Source organism: Lemur catta, chromosome 3, assembly GCF_020740605.2.
Source record: "Lemur catta isolate mLemCat1 chromosome 3, mLemCat1.pri, whole genome shotgun sequence".
NCBI lineage: Eukaryota > Metazoa > Chordata > Mammalia > Primates > Lemuridae > Lemur > Lemur catta.
Genome location: NC_059130.1, coordinates 32,220,788 through 32,242,731, shown reverse-complemented (window position 1 = coordinate 32,242,731; position 21,944 = coordinate 32,220,788). Strand labels below are relative to the sequence as shown.

The window sequence follows — 21,944 nt, the reverse complement described above, 5'->3', positions numbered from 1 at the left end:
CCTAAATGGAAAAAGACCAAACTATAAAATTTCTAGAGGAAAACATAGAAGAAAATCTTCTAATCTTGAGATTGGAAAATATTCCTTAAATATGACAACAAAAGCATGATCCATATAAGAACAAATAGATTAATTGTACTTCATCAAATATATGTATGTGCCAAAAATCACCAAATTGTATGCTTCAAGTATATGCACTGTTTTGTATGCCACAGTAAATCTGTTTTAAAGGTAACAAGAGAAGCTATCTTGTTCTCTGAGAATTCCAGAGGCATCGCATACTCTCTGAAGACATGCTTCCCAAGAGTAGTGACCATCTTCTTAAGAAGTTCATTCTTATATTTCACCCAAATCTCTTTTACCGTACTGAAGACATTTTGTTTAGATTCCCTGTAAATTAACAACTCACCTTGCTTTATTTTGAATGTAGAATCCTTTAGGTGTGCAATGTTACATGTTTCGATTTCTTATAGGCTGATCCCAAAGTTGTGAGATGGAGAGTAAATATAAGGAAATACTGTTACTGATGGGCCTGGATCAAATCGATGATGAGGAGGAACTGGATAGGTTTAAGTTCTTTCTTCCAGGGGAGTTTGGAGTTACAATCCCTAAGGGCAAACTGAAGACTGCAAACAGGACAGAGGTAGCTAACTTGATGATTCAAAATGCTGGTGTGGTGTCTGCGGTGATGAAGACCATTAATGTTTTCCAGAAGATGAATTACATGGAACTGGCAAAAAGTCTTCAGGAAGAGAAGGAGAAAGGTAACGTGGGAGTACCCCACCTGCCCCATGCCTTCCTCCGCCAGCCTCGGCCTTTCCTTTCCTGACATCAGCGGGAAAAGGCCCCTACTGCTTGTTGTTGCAATTTGTTTGGGAACTTAGTGCACCTGCCTCTTTGTCCCTTTCTGCTGCGAATCACTTCTAGGAAGTCTTTGTTACAAATTCCACAAATCCATTGCAGCATTTGTTTTCATCTCTTGTTTCCACCCTTAGGGCTACCACTTACCATTTCATCATCTTTTCACTTTGTCTGTCTTTGCCTCCAGTCTACTTGCAGTGAACATCGACACAGAATTTCAACGTTAACATCTCAAACCCCCATTCATACAGTGTGTATTGCTCTCACATTTCATCGAAGCCTTGAAAATAACATAATTACAGCACTGGAAAATCGAAACTGGGATGTCAGGCACCTTTATTCTTCCACATAGTCTGTCTGTTCCCCCCCTGTCTCCAGACAGTCCTCCTTTCTTCAGGGGACAATCCTCTCTTTCTAATTCAGGGATTCTCTCTCCTCTCTCCAGCACAGGTGACAATATAAATTCCCCTCCCTACAAAGACTGTTTTTTACATTAGTTGATAAATCACTGATCATCTCTTTCTAAAGTATCTACACTTGATTTGAATCCCTGATTTTGTTCCCTAAGAGCAATTGGTATGTCCTGGCTTTACATCCGAATGACTAAAAAGAGCAGAGGAGCAGCTCACCCAAAGACTTTCCCAAATGACAGACTCCAAATGCAACAGTTTTAGGATTAAAGTACAACTGTATTTTACCACAAAAATTACAACAGCTTTTTTTTTTTTTTGAGACCAGATCTCACTCTGTTGCCCAGGCTAGAGTGAAGTTGCATTATCAAAGCTCACTGCACCCTCAAACTCCTGAACTGGGTTCAAGTGATCATTCTGCCTCAGCTTCCGAAGCAGCTGGGACTACAGGTGCAAGCCACCATGCCCAGCTGATTTTTCTATTTTTTTGTAGAGATGGGGTCTTACTCTTGCTCAAGCTGGTCTCAAACTCCCAGCCTCAAGCGATCCTACCTCCTTGGCCTCCCAAAGTGCTGGGATTACAGACATGAGCCATCACACCCGGCCGGACAACAGCTTTTAAATTGTGTGTGTGTGTGTATGTGTGTGTGTACAACACCAGTGACATGGTTTCTCACACATTATTTCTTTGAAAGCCATGTGGGGATATAAGCACATAATTCTATGCAGATATAAACTGTTGGGTAGCATCTAAGGCACTTTAGAGAAAAGACTTATTGTGTCATACATTTTATTAATATTTTCCCAGGCTATCAGGTTAGAAGGTGTAGTAGTTCTTAGGTATGGCCACGAGATGGCAGCAACTATACATAATTGCTTCCAAGTAACCACAGTCCGGTTTTTCCGATCTGGGCAAGAGGCAGGAATCTAGGAGTTGTTGGCAAACATAGGCTAAAGATATTTGTCTTTTATTTTTCCCTCAAATAAAGAATTCATTCTTCTCTTTGACCAGGATAGCACCAAATTTCTCCTACTTAACTCTTACCCCCATTTTGCTATTCTAATAATCCCGGGGTTTTATTAGCTTAATTAGCTAAAAATGATCCAGTGTGAGACCAGGTTGGAAACTCAGGAGTGACTGGCAGCTCTGAGCACTGTACCAGAAGTCAATTAAGTTCCTTTATAGCTTCAAAATTCCATCCAAGGCCATATTTAGCCCTCCTTTGGATGTAGAAAGTTTATTTGTGCCCCCTGCTCTCTCTAACTATTATGATAGGAAATCAGTTTTTGTTTTCTGTTTCACCTTTCATTCTGTGTTGAATGTTCTGTCTCCATAGCGCTTGCATGTCTGCATGCAGAGTGCTATGTGCTGTGCTACTCACAGCCTCTCCCCATAGAAGGTAGAGGAGAGCTGAAGAAATCTTTAGTGAAGACAGAGGAAATAATCAGTAGATGGGAGAGGTTTTTGTGGGAAGAGAGATGAAAAATATATGAGGACACCTAAGCCTGGAAAAAGGAAATTGAGAGAGACTGTGATCAAAGTTTAGAAAAGTCCTGTAAGATTAAAATAGACGATTGAAAATGATAAATGAAATAAATGAAAAATCTGCACCTGATTATTAAGGAAAATGAGAGGGGGACAGATGTGCTCTTCCACAAATTTGTCATTCGTCCCACTATGTGTGAGATGGAGAATGGCTGATGTGATGTGGTAGAACGGTATGTTTATTTCCTTGGCCTCACTAGACTGTTGTTTTCTCTCCTGCACTGTCAACACAGAAGGGAGATTTTATATGCATGCTTCTCCGAATCACCAGTTTCATGGAGCTAACATACCACTGAAGGTCAGTTTAACTTCTTCCTAGAGCAGAGATCCCTTTACAGTATCCCTGCCAGAGAGTCAACCTCTTTTTGCGCTTTGAAAGGTAATACAGAGAACCTACTCATAAGCTACTCATAAGGCAGCTCATTCTACACTTAGCTCTAATAATTAAATCATTCTTCTTTCTGATAAAATTAAGGTGATTGCCTTTTTACTTCAGACCAGAACTGCTCAAGTTCTAACAGAAATGATATCTAATAATTTCTCATGCCCTCTTCTGCCTGAGAGTGCCTTAAATAATTGTGCATGACCATTTTGTTATGCGGTCTTTTTAAAATAAGGACTAGAAGTTGGCTTTTCATAATAAAATATAACCGTATATAACCTGACCATAAAGTTGGGGCAACCAAGCCAGACTCTCTCTACAGCTGCATTATGGTGGTACTGGGGAGGAACCAGCCTGCCATCCACTCACCCACCCATTTATCCATTCAGTAGATATCTGCTGAATTGCTAATAGGTACAGGGAACTCTCTTAGGTTCTGGTGGTAGAACAAGGAGTTAAAAACAAATCCACGGGCACGGTAGTGCATGCCTGTAGTCCCACTTACTTGGGAGGCTGAGGCAGGAGGATTACTTAAGCCCAGGAGTTTGAGGTTGCAGTGAGCTAGGCTGATGCCACGGCACTCTAGCCCAGGCAACAGAGTGAGACTCTGTCTCAAAAAACAAACAAACAAACAAACAAACAAAAAAACAAATCCAAATTGTGTAGAACTTATACTTTCAAGTAGGAGGTATATTTTTTTTTTCTTAAAACCGGATAAATGAATGTAATAAACTGAGATAAGTGCTCTGATGGAAAGGAAGAAGGTTCTTCGAGGCCATGTGTCAAAAGAGCCTTAACATAAGCCAGGATTTAGAACCGGTATTGGTGAGAAGAGGTTTCCCCAGGGAAATGACCCTGGAGCTAGGCTCTGAAAAATGCATAGGAGTTAAAGAAGTCTCCAGTCAGAGGGAACACTTTGTGAAAAGGCCCTGTGGCAGCAGGTGTTGACTTGCATGAGGACTTCAGAGAAGCCCAGTGTGGCCAGAGTACAGAGAATAGCTAGAGGGCAGTATGAGATTCCTTTGACAGACAGACAGACAATGCAAGGCCTTGTAGAACATGATTAGAAGTCTGCCTTTGTTTTAAGAGAAATCAGAAGTGATTAAAAGGTTTAAGCAGGAGAGCAATACCAAATTTGTAATTTTTGAAATGATCCTTCTGGATTCTGCATTTGGAGGGTCCACTTTGGCTACTGGGAGAATAACTATTGCCACAGATCAGGAAGAGATAATGGTAGCTTTGATTAGCTTATACAAATGGAAATGAAGGGAAATATACTGAATTGAAATGTGGGAGGAAGAAGCATTAAGACTTAGATTTGAGATGGAAGTTTAATGAATGGGCATTATCAAGGAGGGTGCTTTGATTTCATTCAAATAATTAAGGTTTCCTGAGTAAAATATACATACGTGTGTTGGACACATGTATATACACACATTATACATATATACATGCACGTATGTATATATCTGTGTATTATTTTTATTGCAGTATATCACAAATACAGAAAGTATACAAATCTGAAGAGTAGAGCTCAATACGTTGTCAAAACCTAAATATACCATGGTGCACAACCATCTTGGTTCATAAATGGAATCTTGTCAGTACCCTTGAAGTCTCTTTTGTGCCCCCTCCAAGACTTATTCTTACAGATAGCTATTATCTTGAAAGCTAACACCACAGATTCATTTTACCTTCTTTTGCACATGAAAGGAATTACACAATACAAAGTACTTTGTGTCTGTCTTACTTTTTTCAAATGATGTTAGCAAAATTCCATCCATGTTGTACTTTGTATAGCAGCAATTTATTCATTTTTGCTACTATATGATATTCCATTTATTTGATAATTATATATATACACACACACACACACATATGCAGAGAGAGAGGGAGGGAAGGAGAGAGAAAGAGAGTGTGTGAGTATCATAGTCAGTTTACTTTTTATTGTTATTTGAGTCATTTGAGGCCATTATGGATAATGCTCCTGTGAATATTTCTGTACATTATAAGCATTATGTACGTGTCTGTGTGTGTGTGTGTGTGTGTGTGTGTGTTCGTTTCTCTTGGCTATACACCTGTGAATGGAATTACTGGATATTAGGGTAAACAGATACTGAATTTTAATAGTGCTCTGAATTATTTTCCAAAGTGATGTACCAATTTGAAAATTCCACTTCACAGTTTTTTTAAAAAAAAATCAGATTCATGTTTTAAAAATATTAGCCATTCTTGAAGATATTTTGATATGGCTTCAATATTCATTTCTTAACAACTTTTGAGTCTGAGCACTGTTCATGTGCATATATGTTTATTGGCAATTTGTATATCTTATTTTGTAAAGTGATCATTCAGGTTTTCCCCACTTACCTGATAGTTTTTATGTATTTTAAAAATGTGTTTATGGGAATTGTTTATATTTTAATTACTAGTGCTTTGTTACATATATACACATAAATTATCAAAAAGTGAACCTATCAGGGCACACCACTATCCCAGTCAATAAATGGAAATTTGTATATTTTTCTGTCACTTGCTTTTGCACACTCTTAATTGTATTTTTGGTGAATAGATGTTGTAGTGTGCTGTAGAAAAGGCTGTCACACCCTTGCATTTTGATGGTGCAGATATCCATCCAGAGGTGGACATTGTGTTTCTTAGCTCTGGATCTGGGCTTGAGCACGTGATTTGCTTTGTCCAATATGACAGTAGTAAATATGATGAAAGAAGAAGCTTGAAAAGTACTTGAATGTTAGAATGAGCCTTCTCTTGTTGCTGGGACTCTTCTGACTTCCTGTGACCAAACCTGGCTTAGGATCCCAGAGGCTAAGAGACCACAAGCTGTGAGGTTCCTGCCGTCACAGCCTTACCAGACATCTAAGCTGAGGCCCTAAACATGTGTGAAGCCATCTGATCATCCACCTTCACCCAAGCCAGCCAGGATCAGAAGAGCTGCTCAGACAATCCACAGAATGTCCAACTCCAACTCTCTTTCCCCTTACATTGATAGAATCCGTTGGCCCATAGGAATCCTCTCTGTGGCAGTGTGCCAGCTTTGGAGAAGGGCAACATAGTAAAAGTGAAACCATTCCTCTTACACTTTTGTTTTAGTCTGTTTTGTTTTGTAATAAAAGAATACCTGAGATTGGGTAATTTATTTAAAAAAGAGGTTTATTTAGCTCACAGTTCTGTGCATTGAGAAGTTAAGGGCATGGCACTGGCTTCTGAAGAGGGCTTTCAGTCTGCATCACAACGTGGTAGAGAAAGTTAAAGGGGAAGCAGACACATGTGAAAAGGAAAAAACCTGAGTGGTGTCCTAGCTTTATAACAGCCCACTCTCATGGGAACTAATTCATTCCTGTAAAAACTAATCCAGTCTCGAGAGAGTGAGAACTCATTCACTACCCTGAGAACAGCACCAAGCCATTCATGAGGGATCCAGCCCGTAACTCGAATCCCTCCCACTAGGGCCCACCTGGGGGATGCCACACTGGGCATCAGACTTCAACATGAGTTTTGGTGGGGGCAAACAAACCATATCTGAATCGTAGCACTTTCTAGTGTGGCTTTTCTCAGTTCTGTGGTGTCAGAGGGTGTCTAAACCTGACTTTCAAGTTGAGATATTCACAAATGTATTCCTCTTTGTGGATACCAGCCAGTTGGATTTCTGTAAAGGAACCTCTATTCTGCCATGGTGCTGATATCACTCTTATTTTCTTCTTGAAATATAATGATATTTCAGTCTCTTAGCCACCTTTGTTCATCTTTTTTGGGTTAATATGTCTTTTTTTTTTTAATCAGTTGATGAGAAATACAAATTGACCCAAAACCCAAAGCCAGTAAAAAAGAGAGCTCAAGCTGGAATTGGTCCTGTCGCCTCTGCAGCCATGGGAAATGATATCACGAAGCAACACGCTGCACCAGAAGCCCCTCCTCACAGTAAGGTGGGATGGGGCAAGGGGAGCACCCTTAGGCCTTACAGGAATACCTTCTGGTCACTATCTCTGTCATTTCCCACATTGGGGCCCTATATTCTTTATCTCGCATCATGCAAGTAAGGAAAACAAGGCAACAGTATAAAAAAGTATGTCTGGGTAACAAAAAGAGAAATTGCCTCAGATTCATCAGATTAAACACCTTTTGAACTTTTAATCTCTGCCAGGCCCTGGACACATTAATACTTTGTTACAGGTTGGATTCCTTAGGAAGAAAACTCTGAGCTGGACAGTTGTTGCCAAGAAGTATATTGTAGAGTGCCTTCAGGATGAATATCTCTGAGGAAAAGAAACAAGAAGGAGAAGAGGAAGAATTTCAAGTCCAGTGCAGTTACAGCCAAGACCTCAGCCTGTCCTACAGGGGCTCAGTGGCTGAGAAGGCCTTTTAGGATTATCATGCTTTAAATGGAGGGGGAAGCCCATTATACACCTGCATTGACCGAGGCAAGGTGGCCCTGCTTAGCTGAGGGAGTAATGCCTGGACTTGTTCTCCATGAGAATGATTATCTTGGTCCTGGGGGAGCAGAAGGCAACATCTGAGAGTCTCACCACAGAATCCACCACACACATGCAATTTCACTTCCTATGAAACAGGTACTATATCATTTTATAGATGCATCAGCTGTAGAAAATGATTATATGTACTCCATTCTCTTTGTCTAGAGTAGCTGCTTCCTCTGGGATTGGCCCAAAGTCTTCTGGATTTGTCAGGGAAACAAGACTCAGGTAGAAGTTATGTGTTTCCATCATCACTTATGGAAATATGCATTATGTAGTCTGGAAGCCCAATTAAAGATACATGGGACCAAAGAGAAGCAAATGTGTAGTGGACCTCAGGGGAGCTGACGTTTTCCTGTGTTGGTCCACACTGAGTCTGTTGTATGTCCATCAGGGTCTTCTTATGCACTGACATCCCAGGTCCCATCAGAGATCCAATTCAGAAACTCTTACAGTTGGCCTTGTATCCCTCTGGGTATTTTTTTCCTCCTCCTGTATTTCCTTTTGGCTTTGGACAGCAAGTTGCTTTTTAAAAGTAATATTTTCTCATAAAATAGACCAAAAAAATCTTCTCTCTCTTAATTCAGAAAAAACCAGAAAAAACATAAGGAAGAGAATAAAATTATCCATAATCCTATCATTTAGAGAAAACCATATTTTACATTGGTCAGTATCTCTCTAGTGTGTTTGTTTGTGATTTGTTTATTTATCCAATAAGTAACATATTGCATATTCTGTTTAGGACCTTACCCTTTATTGGATCAATTATAATAGTTTATCATATTATTCCTCTAAAGTATTTTTAAAATTTGTATAGTAATCTACTAGATTTTATTTAATCAAATCCCTTTTTTGAGTAATTAAATTATTTCAAATTTTATAATTATAGATAATAAGATATAATTCTTTTATGTAAACCTTAGTGCATAACTCATTATATCTAAGGGTGAATTCATAAAAGTAGAATTGATTCCCCTTTGTAATTTCTCCTTTAACTCTCTTGTAGGATCTCTGACCTAGGTTTCCCCCTTTATTCAGATTTAACTTAATCTGTACTTTTATTATGCACAGGGCCTCATAGGAATTTGGGGGACTCTGTGCAGATCAGATCACTCAGCTCTCTTGCTTTTATACTAGAGTAAAATGAATATTCAAGGTAATATTGGATGGAGAAACAAGGACATATTTTGCCCTAATGGAATGAGTAGCAGAAAACAGGATCAGATTTATCCCTTTGCCTTAGCAATGTTTCAGAGATCCAATGAACTCTTTACATACAGTAGATGGCAACACAAAGATTCAGGCTCAGGGAGCCTGCCTCCAAAACCTGTTTCACTGTCTTGTATAAATACAGGAGTTGAAATCTTCCTTCTGCATTCTCTTGTCCATCTAGATAATTCTAAGCCTCAAATCACTTCCCAATCCCTCCTTGTCTTGTACTTTGAGTCCACCTGTCTTCCCATTGGCTGGCTTCCTAAAGTTTAACATTGTGGGTAAAGTAGGGATCTCTTAATAATACCTTCTTTGGTCATAGCTGATATCTTCCTTCTGTTTTCTTCAGCCTAAGCAGAAACAGATGGTGGCCCAGCAGCAATCTGTCAGAGAAGAAGGGTTGCAGAAAGGCCATTTGATGGTCACGGTGCTGAAAGCAATGAAGCCCTTTGAGTTTGAGACCCAGGAAGGCAAGCAAGAGATGTTTCATGCTACGGTGGCTGGCTACAGAGAGGGAATTCTTCTTTGTAAAGGTTTTCAATACACAGCTAAAAGATAAATTCACACCAAAGAGAATAATTATAATATCAAAATATTATCAGCACAGTGGTTTCCTGGAGGTGAATGGTGCCTCCCTTGTGTGTGATGCTGAGTCTGACCAAAAGATCAGTGTCCCAAACCACATCATCAGGAAGGCAGGCGAAACCCCAAAGATCCACAAGCTTCAAACTAAGCCAATTGGAACAGTTGTGAATGGAGTGTTTGTAGTCCAGAAGGTAAGTTCCTATAAATAATTGTATATTGGATAGTAAGAATAAAATATTTTTTCACCCTGAGCTTAAAGGGACTTTAGAAATTATTTATTTTAATGTCTTTCTATGTAAATAAAATCTAAAACAAATAAACACCAAAGTACTAAAGAGTTAACATGCCAAAACTGACACAAAAACTCGAAAATAGCATTTTTATTCTCAAGAAGCTGCCATGATCCTGTCTCACCTTCTGTTTATCCTTGTAGCCTCTGGAAAGGGATTAATTACTTCATACTCAAATAATTTTTACCCTTTGTGTTATTTTTGGACTTCATACATATCATCTTTATTCTAAGTGACTACTGTGAATGCAAAATAACCATAGTTGGGTAATAAACCAGATTAATTGACCTGGAAAACCAATAAGCAGGGCAGGATTTAAAAATTGTGATTAAATGCAGAAAATAGAAGAAAGAATTTGTTTAAAGAAACTTCTAAGAAGTGAGAAATAATACAGTGTTATGATTCTGAGCTTTAGGGAATTGGCCGCATGGATAACTTTCTGGTTTAGGACAGGACCTGAAGAACCATAGAGAGGTTCTTCTGCTGACCCTGCATCCAGAAACCTTTGCTGTCCTGGGTTAGTTGCGGAAGAAGTGATAGGAAGAATCTGTTCTCCTGGAAAATTCAAGCATAAATGTCCTTGGATAGGAAAGCCATATTCTTTATCCTAGTTTTAAGCCTTCAATATGGCCAGCCATCCACTAATATATATTCATTTAGCCCATAAAATTAAAGCTACAATACTATTAATATCAATGTCCTAAAAAACTGAGCACCACCCTGTTCCCTTGGATCTAGACTTGATTGTGAATTATTTCTTGTCCTTGATTCCTTACTCTTATTTAGACTCTTTACTAGGTCTTGCATCATTGCCTCATGTCTCTCCTGGATTTGTTGCTTTAAATAATTCTCCTGCAACCCCAGGGTCATCTTTTCCCCTGACTATTCTGGCTTCTGGCCTGGAAGAAGCCCCATCTTCTCCATCTACCAGTTGCCTCTATGAGCCATTCTAGTCTCCCAGAGGAAGGGAGCTCGGGACTGGAGAGATGGACACAGGAGGCAACATGTTCTAAGTAAGACATATCTGCCTCCTCAATCTGAATTAGCTAACATTAGCTGTATATTAGATATATACCTGCTAGTTTCAAAGCTGGATTTTTATATGCAGTTGAACTTTGAACAATTTGGGGATTAGGGCTACCAGCCCCAACACAGTCAAAAATATGTATATAGCTTTTGACACCCCCCCCAAATTTAACTGCTAATAGCCTACTGTTGACTGGAAGCCTTACCAATAATGTAAGAAAGTCAGGACACGTTTTGTATGTTATATATATTATATACTGTATTCTTATAATAAAGTAAGCTAGGTAAAAGAAAATGTCATTAAGAGCATTATAAGAAAGAGAAAATCTATTTACTAATCATTAAGTGGCAGTGGACCATCATAAAGGTCATCCTCATTGTCTTGTTGAGCAGGCTGAGAAGGAGAAGCAAGAGGAGAGGTGGGTCTTTCTTGCTGTCTCAGGGGTGGCAGAGGTGGAAGAACTTTCTGTATAAGTGGACTTACACAGCTCAAACCTATGTTGTTCAGGAGTCAACTGTATTTCTTTCTGGAGGCTTCATCTGGCATGTCTGATGTCTGAGTGATGTGACATTTCTTAACCAAATTCTCAGAAATAGGGTGTTGCTTTTCTTTTGCAGAAAACAGAACAGAAGAATTGTGTATTATTTGATGTAAATGACAACACAGGGAGCATGGAAATATTGGTGCTTAGAAAACAGAACAAAGAAGAATGTGAGGACGGGGATAAGCTTCGACTTACATTCTTTGAGCTGTCAAAGAGTGGAGAAAAACTACAGCTGAAATCTGGAGCTCATAGCCTTATAAAGGTGGTAACTGCATGGAACAGTCAACTCTCCAAGGGGATGGTATTTTGTATTTTCTATCAGAAAGCTGGATTGTGCTATTGAACAAGATATGGAATGTAAGACCCTGTTTGTTATTCAGTACACCTAATCTCACAGAGCCAAGGAACCTCCCTTGAGGAAATACACATCCTTGATACACAGTTAAGAGAACGTGGGCTTCACAAGGTAGAGACACACATTGTGGTGCCCACAGAGCCTGACAAAGAGTTCCTTGGTAACACTGCAAGGCCAATCCGGACAGCTTGCCCAAAGTTGGACAAATTATTCTGACTAATGTATATAAAAGCAGACACAAACTATGAACTCACTGAGGACACATTTCTTCTCAGAGTCAATCCAAGCATTCCTACACCTGCCATAATCCAGGGCAATTGAGTCAGTGTAAACTTCTAGTCCTGTCCCTCTGTCACACCCTCATACCCATCCTAGTGCTGCACTTGGTGTTCTTCCCTGTGTCTCAGCATCGCTTGCAGGGCCTGTTGTCTCTCTTTGTGGGATTGGAGGCAGAGACCTGAGAAATATGCATGTGTGCCCTTGTGAAGTAGGAGTGTATATCTCAGGCCAGATATTAACTTCCAGACAGTGATCCAAGAGGGAACAATGTGTCAGGAGGGTGGGAAGGAGATAATTTTATGAGAATACAAAAAGAAAGGTACACTTCTGAAGGACATAGTCACTGCAAGAAGAGGATGGTTAACTGATCGACTACATCTCAGACTGTATATTTTTTCTCTTTCCAGGTTATTAAGGCCAAAAAAGAAAAAAATTGAAAAGGATCAATTCAGATCAACTGGTCTAAACAACATTTAATTGAAGAATGAATGTGTGATACAGCCGCTTCCATCAAATTGTGAGGTACCTGAGAACAGCAGTTCACAGGCCCTTCCCCCCACCAAATTAGCATTTGGATAGGATGGATAGTGGCTGGATAAACAACTCCAAAATATCAACATGTTATCACAATAAAAGTTAATTTCTCATTCATTACAGCCCCACAGTCTTGTTTATTTCACCAATCCCTGGTCTCAGGCTGAAATACTAACAATGTATTGGGTGTTTATAGCATATATGAAAGTAAAATATATGTGAGAGGAGGGGAAGATAGAGGCTTAAAAGCACCTCATGCATGCACTGATTTCAAGGAGAGGATGGAAAGTTGCAGGTAGATACCTACCTACAGATGGTGCTTCTTGGAAAGAACATTGTAAAGCCCTGAAGAAATGACAAACAATATTCAGAGCAAAGGAGAAGGTGACAGGTTGATACATTCGGCAAGGCTGAAGGGATCTGTGGAGGGCATCCACACGTGGGGAAGGTCAGGAGCATAGAGCCCTGTGGCACAACACTCACTCCTCAGGCACTGAGGCCTGAGTTGTGAGGGTGCACCCTTCACCACTGCAGACCTCTGGACTGATCAGGGAGTTGCTTAGAGTTGGTGCAGAGACATACTGGAGAGCAGGCACAGCAGTGATCTGGTGGGTGCTGATCCTAGGTTTCTGTAGCTGGTGCCATCCTGAGCTCTCAGGTGCATGGGGCAAGGTCTGCAGGGACGTTGGTTTTGCAGCAGTTGTCTTTGCATTACCCTGCTGGTCCAGGAAGGGAGTGAGCAGAGCAAATGTTCCCCATGTCATGTCCTGTGACTAGAACCCAAGTGCTCTTACCCCCTAGTACGGTATCTGAGCATAGGAGTTTTCCCCCAACTTGAATTTCCAACAGTGATCTGGGGAACAACCCACCACCCCACACAAAGATCATCCAGCACTGTTATGAACCGTGGAAATCACAGGGGAAGGGAATAAAACAGAACAGCTGCACTATAGGCTTTCAGTGCACCTGCCTTGGATTGGTCAGCATTCCAGAGTAGAACACAAATGTGCCATCTAGGGACATCTCTTTCTTCTAGCTAAGCAGGAGAGTTCACAGCAAAGGAGAACAGGTGCCCTGCAAACCTAATAGCCCTGAGCTAAGAGAATAGGATTCAGATGAGGAAAAAAAAAAAAACAGCAAAAGAATCCTGGCAACATGAAAAAAAAAACAAAAACAAAAACAGTTTGATAGCCCCAAGGGATCACAATGGAGCTACAGTAGTGGAGCTAACCAAAAGGAAATTTTTGAAATGACAGAAATGGGATTCAGAATATGGATGGCAAGTAAGATGAATTTAAGAGAAACTTGAAAACAAATAAAAATAAGCCAAAAATATTTTTAGTAAATCAATGAACAACATGAAAAAGTTACTAAAGAGGTATACAACATAAGGAAGGATATAAAACAACTTAAAGAAATGAGTAATTTATAGAATATCAAAGCACAGTAGAAAGCTTCCACAACAGACTAAACCAAGGAGAAGAAAGAATCTCAGAGCTTTAACAAGGCTCCTGAGCTAACCCAGTCATTCAAAGAGGCAGAAAAGAGAATAAAAAAGAATGAGCAATCACTTAGATTGGAACTATGTAAAGCAAACTAACATACAAACTATAGGTATCTCTGAGGGAGAAAAAGAAAGAGCAAAAAGCATGGAAAATCTATTCAAGAGAATTATTGAGGAAAATTTCCCTGATATCACCAATGATTCAGACATCCAAATTCAAGATGGTCATCGAACACTGGGAAGATTCATAGCAAACAAGACATCTCCAAGATACACAGTCATCAACCTGACCAAAGCTAAAATGAAGGAGAAAATTCTACAAGTAGCAAGATGAAAGCAACAACTAACCAGCAAAGGAAAACCCATTAGGCTAATGGCAGACTTCTCAGTGGAGACTTTATATACCAAAAGGGATTAGGCCCCCATTTTCACTCTTCTTAAACAGAACAACCACCAACCTAGAATTTTGTATTCTAGAAAACTAAGTTACATAATTGACAGAGAAATAAAGACTTTTCCATACAAGCAAACACTGAGGGAATTAGTGATGACCAGACTAGCCCTACAGGAAATACTCAGAACTGCATTAGTCATGGATCAACACAATAGATACTCACCAACGTAAAATCACTCAAAAGCTAAAGCTCACAGCTTATATAAAACTGTAGCACAAGAGGGAAAACAAAGCAATACATTACTACCCAACAGGATAAACAGAACAGCATCCCACATATCAATTCTATCACTTAATATTAATGGTCTGAATGTTCCACTGAAATGACAAAGGCTGGATGAATGGATGAAAAAACAAAACACAGGTATCTGCTGTCTCCAGGAAATACATCTAACCCAGAAGGACTTGTACAGATTCAAGGTCAAGGAATGGAAAAATATACTCCATGCTAATGGAAACCAAAGAAAGCAGGTGCAGCCATTCTCATATTAGATAAAAGTGACTTTAAATCAACAATGGTAAAGAAAGACAAAGACTGTCATTATATAATAGTAAATTCATTATATAATGAAGCAATTCAACAAGAAGACATATCATCCTAAATATATATGCATCTAACACAAGAGCTCCCAGATTCAAAAAGCATATTCCACTAGATTTAAGTAAAGAGATATACAGTATCATCATAATTGCTAAGGACTTCAACACCCCACTGTCAGAGCTGGACAGATCATTGAAACAGAAAATAAATAAATAAACACTGGACTTAAATGGGGCTCTATAACAAATGGAACTAACAGAAGTTTACAGAACATTCCACAAAAACTACTGAATATTCATTCTCATCAGCACATGGGACATTCTCCAAAACTGATCATATCTTAGGCCACAAAACATGTCTCAACAAATCCAAAAAAGTTGAAATCTTACCATGTATATTCTCATACCACAGTGGAATAAAACTAAAAATGAATTCCAAGAGAAACACTCAAATCTACACAAAGTGATAGAAATTAAACAACTGGCTCTTGAACAATTATTGGGTCAATAATGAAATTAAGACAGAAATCAAAAGATTCCTCAAACTGAGCAACAAAGGGGACACAAGCTATAAAAATCTATGGGATTCAGCAAAAGCAGTTCTAAAAAATTCAATCTTAAATGTCTTTATCAAATAGACAGAAAGAGCACAAACTAACAACCTAATATCACATCTCAAAGAACTAGAAAAGGAAGAACAAAACAAACCCAAAGCCAGCAGAAGAAAACAAATAACAAAGCTCAGAGAAGAACAAAAAAAATACAAAGTATCAATGAAACAAAAAGTTGGTTCTTGGAATAAACAAAATAGATAGACTCTTGCTAGATTAACCAGAAATAGAAGAGAAAGGATTCAGATAAGCTCAATCAGAATAGAAAAAGGAGACATGACAACTGACACCACAGAAATACAAAACATCATCTGTGAATACTATGAAAATTTCTATGCATATAAACTAGAAAACGTAGAGGAAATGGACTAATTCCTGAATCCACACAACCTCCCAAGATTCAATCAGCAAGGAATAGAATTCCTGAACAGATCAATAACAAGCAGTAATAAAAATAATCTCCCAACAACAACAACAAAAGCCCTGACCAGATGGATTCACAGCTGAATTCTACCAGATCTACAAAGATGAGATGAGACCCACATTACAGAAATTATTCCATGACACTGAGAAGGAGGGAATCCTCTCCAACTCATTCAGTGAAGCCAGAATCACCCTGATATCAAAGCCAGGAAAGGACACAGCAAAAAAGAAAACTACACACCAATGTCCCATATGAATATAGATGTAAAACTCCTCCACAAAATACAAGCAAACTGAATTCAAAATGATAATCCATCATGACCAAGTGGGCTTCATCCCAGGGATGAAAGGATGGTTCAACATAGGTAAATCGATCACTACATAAACAGAAGCAAAAACAAAGATCATATGGTCATCTCAATAGATGGAGAAAAAGCATTCGACAAAATCCAGCACCCTTTCATGATAAAAACTCTCAACAAACTAGGAATAGTAGGAGTATACCTCAAAATTATAAAAGCTGTGTATGAAAAACCCACAGCAAACTTCATGCTGAATGGGGAAAAGTTGAAAGCATTCCTCCTAAGAACTGGAACAAGAGAAATGTGCCCACTGTCACCACTTATATTCAACACAGTACTGGAAGTCCTACCCAGAGCAATCAGGCAAGCAAAAGAAATAAAGAGTATCGAAATCAGGAAAGAGGTCAAACTATCACTTTTTGCTGATGGTGTGATCTTACATATAGAAAATCCCAAGGACTCCACCAAAAGATTCCTGGAACTGATAAATAAATTCATCAAAGTGTCAGGTTACAAAATCAATGTACACAAATCAGTAGCATTTCTATATGCTAATAACAGTCAAGCTGAGAGTAAAATCAAAGACTAAATACCATTCACAATAGCTACAAAGAAAATGAAATACTTAAGGATACACTTAACTAAGAAGATGAAAGATCTCTACAAGTACTACGAAACACTGATGAAAGAAATTGCAGATGACATAAACAAATGGAAAAATATATTATGCTCATGGATTGATAGAATCAACATTGTTAAAATGTCTATACTTCCCAATGTGATTTACAAATTCAATGCAATCTCCATCAAAATACCAACATCATGTTTCACAGATCTAGAAAAAAATAATTCTATGCTTAGTTTGGAACCAAAAAATGGTGGAATAACCAAAGCAATCATAAGAAAAAAGAACAAATCTGGAGACATCACATTATCAGACTTCAAACTAGACTACAAAAGGATATTAACCAAAGCAGCATGGTATTGATACAAAAATAGAGACATAGACCAATGGAACAGAACAGAGAACCCAGATATGAAGCCACCTACCTACAACCAACTGATCTTTCACAAAGCAGACAACAACATATGCTGGGGAATATAAGCCCTATTCAAGAACTGGTGCTAGAAAAATTAGATAAGCACATGCAGAAGAATGAAACAGGAAACCTATTTCTCACCATTTGCAAAAATTAATTCAAGGTGGATAAAAGATTGAAATGTAAGGCATGAAACCATTAGTATTCTAGTAGAAAATGTAGGAAAAACTTTTCTAGACATTGGCCTAGGCAAAGAATTTATGACTGAGACCCCAAGGGCAATTACAGCAATAAGAAAAATAAATAAATGGGGCTGGATTAAATTAAAAAGCTCCTGCACAGAAAAGGAAATGATGAACAGAGCAAACAGACAACCTACAGAATAAGAGAAAATGTTTGCAAACTATACATCCGAGAATGGGCTAATATCTAGAATCTACAAAGAACTCAAACAAATCAGCAAGGAGAAAAAAAACAACACCATTAAAAAGTAGGCAAAAGACACAAACAGAAGTTTTTGAAAAGAAGATAGGCAAATGGCCAACAAACATATAAAAAAGTGCTCAACATCACTAATCATCAGGAAAATGCAAATTAAAACCACAATGAGATATCAACTTATCCTATCAGAATGGCTATTATTAAAAAGTCAAAAAACAATAGATGTGGGTGTGGATATGGAGAGAAAGGAACACTTATACACTATTAGTTGGAGTGCAAATTAGTACGACCTTTATGGAAAACAGTATAGAGTTTCCTCAAAGAAATAAATATAGACTTAGTATTCAAATCAGCAATCCCACTATTGCATATGTACCCCATAGGAAAAGAAGTCATTTTATCAAAAAGACACCTGCACTCAAACGTTTATTGTCTCATAATTCACAATTGCAAAGATGTGGAATCAACCCAAGTGCCCATAAATTCATGAGTGGATTAACAAAATATGTTATATATATATATACACTATGGAGTACTTCTCAGCCATAAAAAGAAATGAATTAATGCCTTTTGCAGCAATTTGGATAGAACTGGAGACCATTATCCTAAGTGAAGTATCTCAGGAATGGGAAAAAAGCCACTACATGTACTCTGTAATAATTTGGAACTAATTGATTGGGCACACACGGGCAACAGAGAGAAGTAAAAGTCATCAGAAATCAAGAACAAGGGAGGAGGGAGGAGGTGAGAGGTAAAAACTTACCTAACAGGTACAATGAAACACTATTCAGGTGATGGGCACACTAATAGCCCTGACTTAAGCATTATAAAAGCTACCCATGTAACAAAGACATTTATACCCCCTCAATATTTTTTTAAAAAAAGTATATGGCAAAACAATAGCACAAAATATGAGAGGGAGGAATTAGCAGTATACTATTGAAAAGTCCTTATACAACATGTAAAGCAGCACAATATAGTTTGAAAGCAGGTTCTGTAAAATTAAAGGTGTATATTGTGAACTCTAAGGCAATGACTAAAAATATTTTTAAGAGAGAAATAAATGATAAGGCAATTTTGTGATATTGGAGAAAGGATAGGCATTAAGACCAATGGAAGATGATAGAGTCAAAAAATAGGCCCACACATTTACATTCCATTGATTTTCTACAAAAGTACAAATACAATTTAATGGAGAAAGGACAATTTTTCAAAAAATAGCACTGAAACAATTGGATACCCCTGCTAAAAAAATTAATGAACCTGATCTATACCTATTCTCTATACCAAAATTAACTCAAAATCAATCATTGGCTTAAATGTAAAACCCTAAAACTATAAAATTTCTAGAAGAAAAAAACAAGAGAAAATCTCTGTGGCCTTGGTTTGAGAAAAGATTTCTTAGGTATGACATAAAAAGCATAATCTATACCAGATAAATTTTTAATAATTTGAACTTCATCGAAATGAATAACTTCTACTTTTCAAAAATTATCTTTAAGAGCATTGAAAGGCAAGCCATAGGTTGGGGCTTAATATTTGCTAGTCACATAGGTACTAAAGACCTTGTATCCAGAATTTATAAAGAATTGTCAAAATTCAATAATATGAGAACAACCAACTAAATTTTTTAAATGGACAGAAAATGATACATGGGTGACAAATAAGCACATAAAAGATACTCAGTATAATTTGTCTTTAGGGAAATATAAATTAAAACTACAAATGGGATACCACTATACGCTTATTAGAATGGCTAAAATTAAAATTGATTGACCATACCAAGTGCCAACAAAGATGTAGAAAAACTGGAACTATCATACAGTGCTGGTGGGAATGTCAAATGGTACAACCAGTTTGCAGAAGAGTTTGGCAGTTCTTAAAAAGTTAATATGCACTTACAATGCTAAGTAAGCTCTGAGGATGATGCAGAGCAACTGAAACTCTCATTGCTGCTGGGAATGGAAAATCTTACAGTCATTTTAGAAAACAGTTTAGCAAATCTTATAAGTTTAAACATACACTTACCATGTGACCCAGTGATCTTGCTCTAATTTTTTTTATCCACTTGAAATGATAATATTCACACAAAATTTTGTATGTGAATACTTATGAAAGTTTTATTTTTAATCATGTAATGTAATTATATGTAATTAAATAACCCAATTGTCCCTCACCTGAAGAGGTGATAAACAAACTTTGGTAGATCCACACAATTGAACTCTGCTCAGCAATAAAAAGGAATAAACTAGTGATACACACAACTACATGGATGAATTACCCCCCCCCCAGAATAATATTTTATTTATTTATTTTTTATTTTGGAATACTACAGGGACGCAAATGTTCTGGTTACATGGATTGTTTTTGTACTGCTTGAGTCAAAGTTATAAGTGTGTGCAGCACCCAGATAGTGAACATTGTACCCATTAGGTATGATTTCACCCATTCCCTCCTCCCCCTACCACCTGCTTGATTTCTATTCAGTTTTACTTCAATCTGTGCACATGAGTGCTGTTCAGTTAGTTCCAGTTTAACAGAGAGTACATGTGGTGTTTATTTTTCCATTTTTGCAATACTTCACTTAGGAGAATGGTCTCCAGTTCCATCCAGATTGTTACAAAAGGTATTAATTCTTTTTATGGTTGAGTAGTACTTTATGGTATACATATACCACATTTTATTAATTCACTCATGAACTGATGGGCACTACATGGATGAATCTTAAATGTAGTAGATACTAAGTGAAAAAAAACAGACTCAAGATTCTACATGGGCACTACATGGATGAATCTTAAAGTAGTAGATACTAAGTGAAAAAAAACAGACTCAAGATTCTACATACATTTTAATTTCATTTTATGATATTCTGGTACAGGCAAAAGTGTACGTGTAGACTAGATCAGTGGTTGCCAGGTGCTTGGGGTTGGAGGAAGACTTAACAACAAAATAGCACGAAGGAGGAAATTTTTATTATGATGAAACTATTCTATATGTTGATTTTGGTAGTGGTTGCATAATTGTATGCATTTGTAAAAACACAGAAATTTCCATTAATAAGAGTAAATCTTACTGTATGCATATTTTACCATAATAAACATGAAAAATATCCACCCAGTTGGAAGATAGAATTATGGATATTTTTAATATGCTGTTGATTGTTGCTTTATTTCTCTGTAGTAAGCACCTATTGCTTTTATAATAAATAAGAAAGATGAAATTCTTTAAATAGCTCCCCCTTAAAAAGATCAGGGATTTTAAAACAATGCATATTTCTTATCTATTAGGTTAATAATATCCAGAGTTTGTGAGTGTGACAATGATATAATTAAGAAAAATGTCCTCAGAAGTATTCACTGGAATATTAATTTGGCAATATTACTAACAATTTTGTTCATATTCTCTGACCCAGCCATTCCACTTACAGGTATTTAACTTACATGGGCATCGATAGCCTTGGACCTTCACAACAGTAGATTTCCCCATTCTGTCCCTCACAGCTTCCACCCTATCCCCATACCCCTCCCCATCACAGCCACCTAAACCTAAATCAAGTTCTGTAATTTACCATCTTAGTGTCATTAGGAAAGTGATTGTGCCTTTCTGTCCCTTGTTTTTCACATATTATAGGGAGAGTAAGAAGGAAAACTATCAACCTTCTAGAGCTAATATGAAGATTAAGTGACATAAAATAATTGCAAAATGCTAGGTACCAAATATGTGATCAATAAATTTAACTACATTTCAGTTTTAGATATTTATTTTTTGCTATTCTACTCTAAAAAAAAATATCTTCAGTGCTTGTATAATGCAGGTCTGCCTGGGGCAACTTTCTGATGGATCCATACAGGTGGAATGTAAGAATCAGGAAATATGGTTGGAGAGCTAACGAGGAGCTGCTGGCACTTGTGGAAATGATTGAAACCAGGTATTTCACATCAGATAGGCCCAGAAATTGTAACATATTCTAGTGCCTTTTTGCAAATCACCCGAAGATATCTGATTTAGCAAACAAATTACCCAATATGCTCTCTCCAGGAATCCAATTCTGAAAAGATATCCACTACTAGATATCTTATCTTTAGGCCAGAGCAACCTCTCTCCAGGACAC

The 21,944-nt window shown here is 37.7% G+C and overlaps 1 protein-coding gene across 1 annotated transcript; it reads left to right on the top strand.

Annotated features, from left to right (window-relative positions):
- Nucleotides 1-491: 491 nt before the first annotated feature.
- On the top strand, nt 492-12,582 carry AIM2 (absent in melanoma 2). Its single transcript, XM_045546383.1, is given in 6 exon segments — nt 492-764; nt 7,001-7,143; nt 9,254-9,406; nt 9,408-9,680; nt 11,424-11,612; nt 12,392-12,582. Coding segments are annotated over 6 exon segments (1,059 nt in total). The 5' UTR covers nt 492-493; the 3' UTR covers nt 12,422-12,582.
- The last annotated feature ends 9,362 nt before the right edge of the window (nt 12,583-21,944 follow it).